This window comes from Leopardus geoffroyi, chromosome X (assembly GCF_018350155.1).
Source record: "Leopardus geoffroyi isolate Oge1 chromosome X, O.geoffroyi_Oge1_pat1.0, whole genome shotgun sequence".
In the NCBI taxonomy this organism is placed as follows: domain Eukaryota; kingdom Metazoa; phylum Chordata; class Mammalia; order Carnivora; family Felidae; genus Leopardus; species Leopardus geoffroyi.
Window position 1 is genome coordinate 87,910,550 of NC_059343.1, and position 12,085 is coordinate 87,922,634.

The 12,085-nt window shown below is 40.0% G+C and overlaps 2 protein-coding genes and 1 pseudogene across 4 annotated transcripts in view; 2 read left to right on the plus strand and 1 right to left on the minus strand.

Annotated features, from left to right (window-relative positions):
• The window catches only part of RNF128 (ring finger protein 128), a 111,053-nt gene extending 107,670 nt beyond the window's left edge, over positions 1-3,383 (plus strand). For both annotated transcript variants that reach the window (XM_045471287.1, XM_045471286.1), the window contains exon 7: positions 1,966-3,383. In XM_045471287.1, the coding sequence (XP_045327243.1) occupies positions 1,966-2,099 (134 nt within the window). In that variant the 3' untranslated portion in view covers positions 2,100-3,383. The remainder of the gene's footprint in view (positions 1-1,965) is intronic.
• Positions 3,384-7,198: 3,815 nt separating this feature from the next.
• LOC123594739 lies at positions 7,199-8,031 on the minus strand (annotated as a pseudogene).
• A 2,993-nt stretch (positions 8,032-11,024) lies between these two features.
• Positions 11,025-12,085, plus strand: part of TBC1D8B (TBC1 domain family member 8B) — a 63,601-nt gene continuing 62,540 nt past the window's right edge. Inside the window, exon 1 of one of the 2 annotated variants that reach the window (XM_045470884.1) lies at positions 11,025-11,367. In XM_045470884.1, coding sequence (XP_045326840.1) covers positions 11,238-11,367 — 130 coding nt within the window. In that variant the 5' untranslated portion in view covers positions 11,025-11,237. The remainder of the gene's footprint in view (positions 11,368-12,085) is intronic. The other variant, XM_045470885.1, reaches the window with a different exon arrangement.

Consider the following 12,085-nt stretch of genomic DNA (forward strand, 5'->3'; position numbering starts at 1 on the left):
CTGGCTACAATTTCTAGTACTATGTTGAATAGAAGTGGTAGAAGTAGGTACCCTTGTCTTGTTTCTGATTTTAGAGAAAAAGGTTTTGTTTTTAGCTTTTCACTGTTGAGGATGTTAGGTGTGAGTTTGTCATAAATGGCCTTTATTATGTTTGGATATGTTCCTTTTCTACCCAATTTGTTGAGTGGTCCACATTGCGTTTAATGGTCGTATCTTCATCTCCAATCTGTGGTTGTTCCTTAGTCTCAGTCATATATGATGTTGACACTTTGAAAATTACTGGTCAGTTATTTTGTAGAATGTCTCTCACTTTGAACCTGTTATTTCCCAATGATTAAATTCATTGTTCACTGTCTGTTTCTGGCAAGAATACCAGAGAAATAATATTGTGCTCTTCTCTGCCTCATATAATGAGGCACATGATGTTCATATCTTATTACTGATGGTTTTTAATGTTGCTTACTTGGTTAAGATAGTGAGTGTCTGCCAAGCTTCTTTTAAAGTTACTATTTTTCCCTTTGTAATTATTATCTTACAGGGAGACACTTAGAGACTATGCAAATGTTCTGTTTCTCATCATGCTTTTTACCCACTAATTTTAGCAATTGATGCTTCTTCCTTGCAATAATTATTACTGAAATGTGTGCCAAATGGTAATTTTCTATTTCCATCCTTCTTTCTACATTAATTAAGCTTGTATTTTAAGGAACAGTTATCCTTTATTTATTTATTCAATTATTCATTTATAATAGTATGTACTCATAGATATTTCTTTTATTCTGTAAAATTATTCTCATGAATTATTAATTGCTTAGATTCTCCTAGATTTGGTCATCGGGAACTCTCTCAAGGTGGCTCCTGTGTTCTTTCAACATGCCTCATTTTTTTTTTTTTTTTTTTTTTTTTTGAGCACTTCCTTACTTTTCCGGTACCACAGGATGTTCTAGGCCAGGGATTGGCAAACTTTTTCTGTAAAGAGTCAGATAGTAAATATTTTCGGCTTTGAAAGCCATGAATCTCTGCTGTATTTGGCACAGTGAGGAGGGGGGTGTTTGACTTACAACCTTTTAAGAATGTGAAAACCACTCTTAGCTATTGGTTTGACTTGTAGGCTATAGTTTGCTGATCCCTAAGCTACAAGGGGTTAATCTTGTGCTCTCCTTGCCCTCGCCCTAGAATCAGCCACTTTTTTTTGGGGGGGGGGGGCTTTTTTGTTAAATAGTACTTCAGAACCAAGATCTGGGCACTAGGTATGCTCATTGCTATGGGGGTATCGTCTACATATCTATCTATCTGAAAAACAGTGAACTTAATACTGATACACCTGATTCTAGTCAAATACCACAGAGTTTATTCTAGCCTTCCCCTTTCCTTGTTTGTAACTCAACATTTCACTAACTAATGTAGTCCTTTTTATTTTTAGCCTTACAGGATATAGTCAAAATACTGCTTTCCAAAGTTACTTAGGTTAGTTCTTTTCTTCCCCACTGTTTTCAGGATGTTTATATATTTCCTCTTTATATAATTATGCTCATCTGTTACTGTTTGTACTCCATTTGAAGAACTCTCTCTACCTTCCTGTTTGTTTTAAGTCTATTTATGCATATGAAAAGGTATAGGTAATTTTTTTAAGCACCCAGGTGATTGAAATGTGAAGCCGGGTTTAAGGATGGAAAAGCAGAAGACAGAACTTTTGCTCTTAAGGAGGCTATTAATCTAGGTAGAAGTAAGCACACATGTGAATTTAAAAATAAAAGAGTAATTGTAAATCAATATAATAATGTCATATGTGCCTTATGTAAGGCATAAACTAAATCATGTAACTATTAAAGGAACCAGGGAATGAGTATAATAATCAGAGTATGATAGCATTAGACAAGAAAAGCTTCTTAGACGTGAGTGTTGAATTTTGTCTTAAAGAAGAGAGGGGTGAAATCATCCTAAAATTGTCATTTCTTTTTAAAGATGAAAATCTACAGCTGGTAAACCATGAGGCAAGTTCCGTGGCAGTGGATGTTGTTCCTCATGTTGACAACCCAACTTTTGAAGAAGATGAAACTCCTGATCAAGAGACTGCAGTTCGAGAAATTAAATCCTAAAATCTGTGTCAATAGAAAACTTGAAACTTTAGTAATAACAACAGAACTGCCAATCAGGGCTTAGTTTACTATTAATGAACTGGATAAACTTAATTAAATAAGAAAGATACTGAAAGTGCTGAGATGACAAATATTATGCTATAGTTAAATTACTTAAAATATTTAATCTGTTTTTTCCACAAACTCATAATGTTTTTCATAGGCAAGTTTCCTCTCAATAGTGATAGCAACATTTTTAAACATTTAAAACTCTCTTCAAGTAGTCATGGTTTTCATTTACAACAATTTTGTTATAAAAACATGTTGCTTTTAAAATGTGGAGTAGCTGTGATCACTTTATTTTATGATAGTATCTTAATTAAAAATACTACTATTTTAGCTTGGGCTATATGTGTCAGGGTTTTTCTCCAGGTGCTTATATTGATCTGGAATTGTAATGTAAAAAGCAATGCAAACTTAGGCTAGTACCTCATGAAATGTCTTTTTAAGCTACATTAAGTTGATAGAACAAGATTAAAACAAAATATTCATTTTAACTATTTCTTGTTTTTAAAATTAAGCTAAATGTACTTCATTTGAGCGTGGAGCATAGTTTGTCAAAGAATATGGACTGGACTGGATTGATTGGTATATTAATGACACCAATTTGACACAAGTTTATAGACAAAAAGTTTCCTTATAAAAATGCTATGTAACTATTTCTCAAAGTTATGGGATTTTCAAAAGCAGAGTATATAAATTATCATACTATTTGAAAATGATAATGAGTAAGTCACACAAAAATTGGTAATTGATCCTTGTGTATGAATTAAGTCTGCAGAAATTAGTCTGCAGAAAATGTTTTCCAAACAATGTTGACTTTGCAAATTTAGTTTACATTTTACCTAAATGGGCTAATTACATTAGGTAAACTAAAATTCTGTCCATATAGCTGTAAATTTTGTGAATGCATTTTCTTGGTGTTTGAAAAAGAATGGGGGGGGGAGAATTCCAGGTGCCTTAATATAAAGTTTGAAGCTTTCATCCACCAAAGTAAAATAGAGCTATTTAAAAATGCACTTTATTTGTATTCTGTATGGCTTATCTTGGTTTTAAAGTTGTGTTTCCAGTGAAAATTCCAGCAGAATTTAGGCAAAAGCAGAAAAGACATGTATTTTTGTTTGCTAAATGTAGAATGGACAAAACCATTGCATTCTTGTACACTTATTTGAAATTCTGTAAATATTCCCCGATTTGTATTGATTCTCTTTAAATATAAAATGTAAATAAAATATTCCAATAGAAGTTTGCATCTGCTGTTTAGTTCAGTTAGCCTATACTAACTTTTCATATATGTTTGGATTTGGGAGAGGAAAAAAAATGGTTGATGCAAATGGTCATTGATATATTTGATGAATAAAAACTCAAACTTTAGTATGATATTTATTTACATATTTCATTACAGAGAGGGGAATTGCTGACATTTTAATACAACTGAATGTACCATGAATTATTATTTTTTAATTTTTTTAATGTTTATTATTGAGAGAGAAAGAGTGTGAGTGGGGGAGGGGCAGAGAGCAAGGGAGACACACAATCTGAAGCAGGCTCCAGGCTTTGAGATGTCAGCACAGAGCCCAACACAGGGCTCAAACCCACAGGGCTCAAACCATGAGATCATCACCTGAGCCAAAGTCAGACGCTTAACCAACTGAACCACTCAGGCACCCCCCTGAGTTATTTTTCAATGTCAGCAAGGTAAATAACGAGGTTGATCACTGATAATATAAGGTTAGAAAAACACCTTGATGCCAGTCCATCTTTATACTACCCAAGACATAAAAACACTTTATTAAAGTTTTCTTTTCCTTCAGCCTTTTCTTTGGCAGTATGGTTGTTGGGATGCTGTTAATGAGTTAACTCTTTTGTCAAACTTGTTAAGAATAAACAGATGTTTATTAATAAACAGGGACACCTCAGAGCCCTGATTATCAAACCAAGGCACACATATGTCTTGGGTACACATATGTCTTATGTGGCAATATGCCAGGTGTACATGTGTGTGATGCCCCATAATAAACAACCTCTTGATCTATATTCTTCTTGTTTTATGTGTGTGTGTGGGGGGGTTCTTTTTAGGGAAAATTTATAATTTTTAAAATTTTCATCTTGGGACACCTGGGTGGCTCAGTCGGTTAAGCGTCCGACTTCAGCTCAGGTCATGATCTTGCTGTCTGTGGGTTCAAGCCCCGCATTGGGCTTTGTGCTGACAGCTCAGAGCCTGGATCCTGCTTTGGATTCTGTATCTCCCTCTCTCTCTGCCCCTCCCCGACTTATCTCTCACTCTCTCAAAAATAAATAAACATTAAAATAAATAAAATTTTCATCTGTATTGAAGTATAATTAACACACCCAAAATTTGCCCATTATAAATGTATAGTTCCACAATGTTTAGCTAATGTACAGAGTTGTGCAACTGTTACCACAATCCAGTTTTAGAACATTCCATCACCCCCAAAAATTTCCCTCATACCCATTTGCAGTCAATTTCTGCTCCCATTCCCAGCCTCAGGCAGCCACTGATCTGCTTTCTATCTCTATAGACGTGCTTATTCTGGACATTTCATATAAATGGAACCATTCAATATGCGTGTGATCTTTTGTGACTGGCTTCTTCTACTTAGTATAATATTTTCCAGACTCATTCATGTTTGAAGCATGCATCAGCACCTCATTCCTTTTCATTGATGATATTCCATTTTTCCACATCTGGTTATCCATCAGTTAATGAACAGTTCCTACTTTTTGTCCATTATGGATGATGCTGCTATGAATTATGTACAAGACTGTGTAGATGTATGTTTCAATTCTCTTCGTCATATTTCCGTGTCACTTGTGCATTTTCTTCCTATATTGGTAACAAAAAGATAGTTTGAGCAACAGACTTTATTACTCTTACATAATAATCAAAATATAAACTGATTAACAGTGGCAGTAGATATATATGTATAGGGAGTCTCCAACTTTGGGAGGGATTTTCCAAGAGTTCATATGTAAGTTTAGCAGGAGTCAGTTTGTATTATGTTACAAATAAGAATGTACATGGTTCCCAGGCATTTAAAGACTAGGTTGGAATGCTAGGAACATTCCTTCCCCACACCACCCCCCATCTAGTTTTTGATCATTTACTAAGTAGTTTAATTAAGCTCTGTAACATCTGGAGAAATTTTATCACCCTAGGCTATAACAAATACTGAGGCTTTTACTTTACTCATTGCCTCTTCTGTTTGGAGTGAATTTTAGAAATATTTTTAAACATATATAAAATTTAAATATAGGGGCACCTCGGTGGCGCAGTCGGTTAAGTGTCCGACTTCAGCCAGGTCACGATCTCGCGGTCCGTGAGTTCGAGCCCCGCGTCGGGCTCTGGGCTGATGGCTCAGAGCCTGGAGCCTGTTTCCGATTCTATGTCTCCCTCTCTCTCTGCCCCTCCCCCCTTCATGCTCTGTCTCTCTCTGTCCCAAAAATAAATAAACGTTGAAAAAAAAATTTTTTTTTAAATTTAAATATAAAATATTTTTAAACAATATAAAATTTCAGGGTGCCTGGGTGGCTCAGTTGGTTAAGCGTCTGGCTCTTTGTTTCAGCTCAAGTCATGATCTCACAGTTTCATGAGTTCGAGCCCCACATTAGGCTCCAAGCTGACAATTCAGAGTCTGCTTGGGATTCTCTGTCTCCCTCTGTCTCTGCCCCTCCCCAACTTGCACTATCTCTGTCTCTCTCTAAATAAACTTTAAAAAAAAAACAATACAAAATTTAGACTATGTATGTATGTATGATGGGCACTTTGACCTCCAGAGATAAATGTTCACTGTCCTCTACCTTAGAGTTAATTTGGTGAAAAGATTGAAAAACACTACCCACTAGTTCTTTTTGTCTCCAAAAACATATCATGAATGTGAGATATTTGTGGACATACCTAGATTTTGATGGTTAGTAGCATATATAAATAGGGCTTAGCATGAATAGTGGCAATTTCTCCTCCAACCCATACCCATTTTCAACCACTGCCTTAGAAAATTTTAATGGGCATGTCCTGAAATAAACTTTTTGAAAAAGCAATTCAATCATCTAAAATTCTTTAACAGGACTTATTTTTAAAAGATGCCTATGTAGGTCTTAATGGAAACATGATTAATCACCCCCAATTTGTTGTAGAGTTTGACTTCAAATATCTAATTTGCTTAAATCAATGCACCTAGAACTTTAATGTGCCTACAAATTACCTAGGGATCTTGTTAAAATGCACATTCTGATTCAGCAGGTCTAGGATGGTTCTGAGATTCTAGTTTCTAGCAAGCTAGATGGTGATGCAGATGTTGCTGGTTCAGGGTCCGCATTTTGAGCAGCAAACGTTTAAATGGTTCTCCTCTCACAGTGCTCCACCTGTTTTGAATCTTTACTGCTTCTAAACCTGCTGCATGCTGTCAAGCATCAACTAAGCTTGTGAAATTCGTTTCAAATAAGAATCCAGAAGAATCTTTGCCAGCCTCAGCTCTTCAATGGCACAGGGTTTAGAATTGCTATTTGGGGTTTTCTTTTTTTTTTCTTAATTTTTTTTTTTTTTACAACAGTCAAGCCCTTTATATCATACGATTCGTAATATCGTATATCATACAATTTGGTAATACATGTAAAGGGTATTATACAGTAGAATACAGTATTATATACTGAAAACGGGAATTCGAAAAGACATCTTCAACTGGTGGCCTGTAATGTCAATTATATCCCAGAAATAGGTTGTTAAAATACAACACACGTAGCAGTTCTGATGAATACCTTTTACTTTATCTAAATGTCTACTTTCAGGGGCGCCTGAGTGGCTCCACCGGTTAAGGGACTGACTTTGACTCAGGTCATGATCTCGTAAGTTCAAGCCCCCTGTCGGGCTCTATGCCGACAGCTCAGAACCTGGCACCTGCTTGGGATTCTGTCTCCCCTTCTCTCTGCCCCTTCCCTGCTCAAACTCAGTCTCTCAAAAATAAATAAACATTAAAAAAAAAAATTTAAATGTCTACTTTCAGCAGCATCCCAGAAGAAAACGCTGTTTTTAGGAGTATGTTCAACTGAACTTTTTCAGTTTCATTTTCATTTATTTCACTTTTTCATTTATGTTTAGGCGATGTTTCCACAGAAGGTAAGCAAACTAATTTACATTTTATAAAGCCCCCATCAACTATCTTCATACTGAGGCACAGATTCCAAACCATAGCTCAGTTTTTTTTTTTTTTTTTGAAGCTTCCATCCAAAATACATTTCATATCCTCTGTGACCCAGGAAATGTCCTGTATCTTCCTATGAGGATAAAGAAAAAGGAAACAATGCGACAGAGATCAGACTCTCAAGTATTAAAGAATTTGGAGCCCCAGATATTCTACATGCAGACCACTACGTTCCTCTTTGCTGTCCATTAAGACTCCGGTCCAAAGGTTCATTTTCTCTCTAGAGGTTAGCTTTTCAGTTCCAGAATCGGGTCACAGAGATGGCAGCCCCGCGATCCGTCCAGCTGAAAGGCGGTGGCTCTGGGTTAGGACCACTTCTTGGTGACATTGAGATGGTCGACCTGGTCTACCACAAATCTGTGGCGGGGGGGTGGGGGGGAACTTGGACACGCTGGCCGCTTTGATGGCCTCGAAGGCCAAGGCCCGGCGCCCCGCGGCGTGGCCGTACTCCTGCTCCGCGGTGAGGTAGGGCATGCTCAGCCAGTAACGGTTCTCCGCCTCTATCTCCAGGCGACGGATCGTGTTCTGCTTCGCGTGGAAAGACAAGGCGCGCGGCCGCCGTGCTTCCCGATCCACTGGCTGCCAGGAATGCGATTGCGGAGGAGGAGGGCGGTCACGAACATGGTACCGGCCGCGTCGTTCACAATCTCCCCCGCGCGCCAGCGGACGCGACCCCTCTTAATTTTTTTTTTAATGTTTACTCATTTTTGAGAGACAGAGAGTGAATGGGGGAGGGGCAGAGAGAGAGGAAGACACAGAATCTGAAGCAGGCTCCAGGTTCTGAGCGGTCAGCACAGAGCCCGACAGGGCTCGAACTCAAGGACTGCGAGATCATTATCTGGGCTAAAGTTGGACGCTTCAGCCACTGAGCCACCCGGGGACCCTGCTATTTGTGGTTTTCTACTACCTTTTCACATAGATGTTTCAGGCTATGATTTAGAAGGCTGACTCAGCTGAAAAGATTGCTGGATAAATGAGGTATTATCTCTGCATGGTATAACATTATGTCCATAAATATGTGGCTTGGATAAATCAGAAAACAAGATTGGAAGCAGAAAGATGAATTGGGATGCTATTACAGTGTAGCAGGAAAGTGATGTGAGGCCAATCTGAAGTGGTAATAGGGTGGAATGGACTTTTGAAAAAAAAAAGTAGAGGGGAGGGTATGTGTGTGAGACAGTGAAGGTGGTGGGAGAAAGAAGTTGAAGATTATTCCAAGGTTCTTAGTTTGAACATCTTGGCAACAGTGGTGCTGTAAACTATGAGAACCTAGAATGATAAACAACTTTGTGCAGGGAAAATATTGGAGAATTTAGTTTGGCTTTGGACATGTTGTATTTGATGTCCTAATACATATGGTTAATAGATTAACCATATGCAAAAGGTAGTATAGTGTCATAATTTGTAGTGAGAAAAATCTACATTCAAATCTCAACTCTGCTACTTATTTAGCTATGTGATCTTAGGTTATTTAACTTCTCTGAGACTCCTGTTCTTCATCTATAAAGTAAGGATGTAAAAATATACAAGTTTTTAAATAAGGATTAAATCAATATTATAGAGAGGAACCATCTACTTCTTTTTTTTTTATTGTAATGTTTTTTATTATTTTTTTTTGAGAGAGAGAGAGAGTGAGAAAGCATGAGCAGGGGAGGGGCAGAGAGAGAGGGAGACACAGAATCCAAAGCGGGCCCCAGACTAAGCTGTCAGCACAGAGCCTGATGTGGGGCTCAACCCCACGAGCTGTGAAATCATGACCTGAGCTGAAGTCCGATGCTCAACCAACTGAGCCACCCAGGCACCCCAGGAACCATCCACTTCTGGACAGTCACTACTGGATTGTCACTACTGTAACCATTAAGGATGTTGGAAAAGAATGTGGTTTGATGAGGAAGAAAATTCAAAAGAGAAGGAAAGGTAAAAAGAACAAATCACATCTTTCGACATTTGCTACATTCACTGAGCTTTTATGAGGAAGATAAGAAATCGTCTTCAGTAGTGTACATCCAAATTGGGATGGCTTTCCCCAAAGATACATTGCAGTTTGGGCTCTGGGATGATTGTGTCTTCCCATCTTCTCCAGGAAGCTGCCTTGGTACTACTTACTGCCTTTTAGTAGAAGCTAATCCCAAATTGACCCTTTTCTCACCCCCAAGAAAAATCCCTGTTGTAGCACACACCTGCCTCCCTTGAGCTGGCCCACATCTTGGAAAGGTTAAGCCAGAGACACTGCTCCAAGGCAGAGTTCTTTGGCTCCACGACTTGGCATCTGGATGTGCCCCACCCCATTTTTGTTTTTAATTGAAATGGCCTTGAGGCTTTGTTCTCAAAACAGCACACCTAGAGCTCCATGTTTTTTGTACATTTCCTCCCAACTCCTTTCTTTGTACACACTTGTTTTTGCTTTTAGTGCACCCTTTAATTCTGATCGGCTCATTTATTGCAATAAATAAAAATGTCCCTCAAATAATTCCTCCCTGCGATGCCATACAAATCACTGACCTCATTCACCTTAGTGTGTAAGGAGCTGCCAAAGGTACAAAGAGGTGAAGGCTGCCCTGAAAGGGATTTATTTTTTTCCTTAAAGAGTTTAATAAAGGGGGAAATGTTTATAAATTGTTTAGATCCTGAAAAGGAAAGTTGGAGAAGACCTTTTTCTGTGGCTGATTACAATAGTTAAATAAATAGATTGGGGTGGCAGTAGGGGAAGGGAGGGGCCCACGGCGTGGATAAAATCATGTGGCTTCTGGAGATTTTATATTCTTCCTGTATGGGCAGAAAGAGCTTAGTCTAAGGAAGATTTTATTTTATTTTTTCAATATATGAAATTTATTGTCAAATTGGTTTCCATACAACACCCAGTGCTCATCCCAAAAGGTGCCCTCCTCAATACCCATCACCCACCCTCCCCTCCCTCCCACCCCCCATCAATCCTCAGTTTGTTCTCAGTTTTTAAGAGTCTCTTATGCTTTGGCTCTCTCCCACTCAAACCTCTTTTTTTTTTCCTTCCCCTCCCCCATGGGTTTCTGTTAAGTTTCTCAGGATCCACATAAGAGTGAAAACATATGGTATCTGTCTTTCCCTGTATGGCTTATTTCACTTAGCATCACACTCTCCAGTTTAAGGAAGATTTTAAATTAGACAGAATTCTATCAGATTCCATTTACTGTGTGACCTTGGATAAGTCACCTCACCGGTCTGCGCTTTTATTTTTGTGCAAAGTGAGGAATAATATCCACTTCGAAAGACTTCTGTGAGAATTACGTGAAATGATCTGTTTATGAAATAGCTTTCAAAGAGCTCATTTAATATCAGTTGCCGCTATTGCTGCTTCCCAGAAGGGGCCGTTCTTTACTCCAAAATTCCAGAAACTTTGTTTTCTACAGTTTAACACCCTCGGCTGTAAAATGATGAGAAGAAGCAACATAATTATACCCGGGGCTCATTTATTCGAACAATAACAAAAAAAAAAAAAAAACCGCTTTAAAGTTTAAGTAGGTAAAATACACTTAAGTGGTGGCGGGACGCGCTTTGAAAGCACCCGCACCCCGTCCTCATCCCATTGGATTATGGGAATCGTAGTCCCCCACTCCCATTGTTTGAGTACAGAAAAGCGAATAGGAAACTACAACTCCCAGGAGGCAAAGAAGCGGGACTATTTCCCAGTCGGGCGGTAGAGCTGTAGGAGGGAATTGGCAATCTTGCTGCCTACGTGGGAGAGAAGGGAGGGTTGGGGGAAGTGTGGAAAACGTGAACCCAAGCCGTGGCTTGGCTTGAGGGAGATTTGGTGGGAGGAGAAGTAGAGGGAAATAGACAGGTGGAGGGTGAGGGGAGGAAGGTATCTGGGTCGCCGCTGCCGGGCGGCACAAAGTTCGCGATGTGGCTGAAGCCTGAGGAAGTGCTCCTGAAAAATGCACTGAAGCTGTGGCTGATGGAAAGGTCCAACGACTACTTCGTGCTTCAGCGGCGTCGGGGCTACGGCGAGGAAGGCGGAGGGGGTCTCACAGGTAAGCTGTGGCCACCCCCCACCCAACTCGGGGCCGTGTTCGCGGGTAGTTAAAAGGCAGTGAGGAAAACAGTTACTCGTAGCCACCCGCCGCGCGATTCTCGGCCCCGGGCGAAGGGGCTCGGGTTCTTCTGCCACCACCTTTCCGTCGCCGCCCCTGAGTCCCGAAAATACCTCACTCGACTGGCCGCTGCGCTTCGGGTGGGAGGATGAATGGAAGGAGGGGTCCTTTCAGAGGCGGTGGAATAATCTGAGGCAGAGGAGGGGTTCTTTCTGAGACAGAGTACCTGACCCTAACCCCGGGGGAGAGGCTGACGACGAGTGTTAGACCTCGACAGGTAGCGTTTAGGCTGGTGACAGGGGCCAGTTCGGCAGTTGTGGACTTAACTTTTTTCACGAAACCCCCTCTTGATAATCACCATCCTGGTGGGGGAGCAAGTAAGAGTCGGGGGGGTGGGGCAGGGAGGATGGTGAGGAGAAAGGGAGGAGCCCCGGTCACATCCTGAGGGAAAGGCTTCAAATGAGAGATTCGGAAGTGACGGGGGGTGGGGAGGTCGGACTTGCGGGGGAGGGCTCAGAATCGCGGACCCCTCCCAGTTTAGCATCTTTTGCTCTGCCACCCAGTTTTCAGTCCCTGGGATCTTATTTCAGAGTAACCGTCGTCGTAATTCGTTTCCCTCTGGAGTGTGCGGCAGTGCCCCTTCTTTCAAAGCCACGAT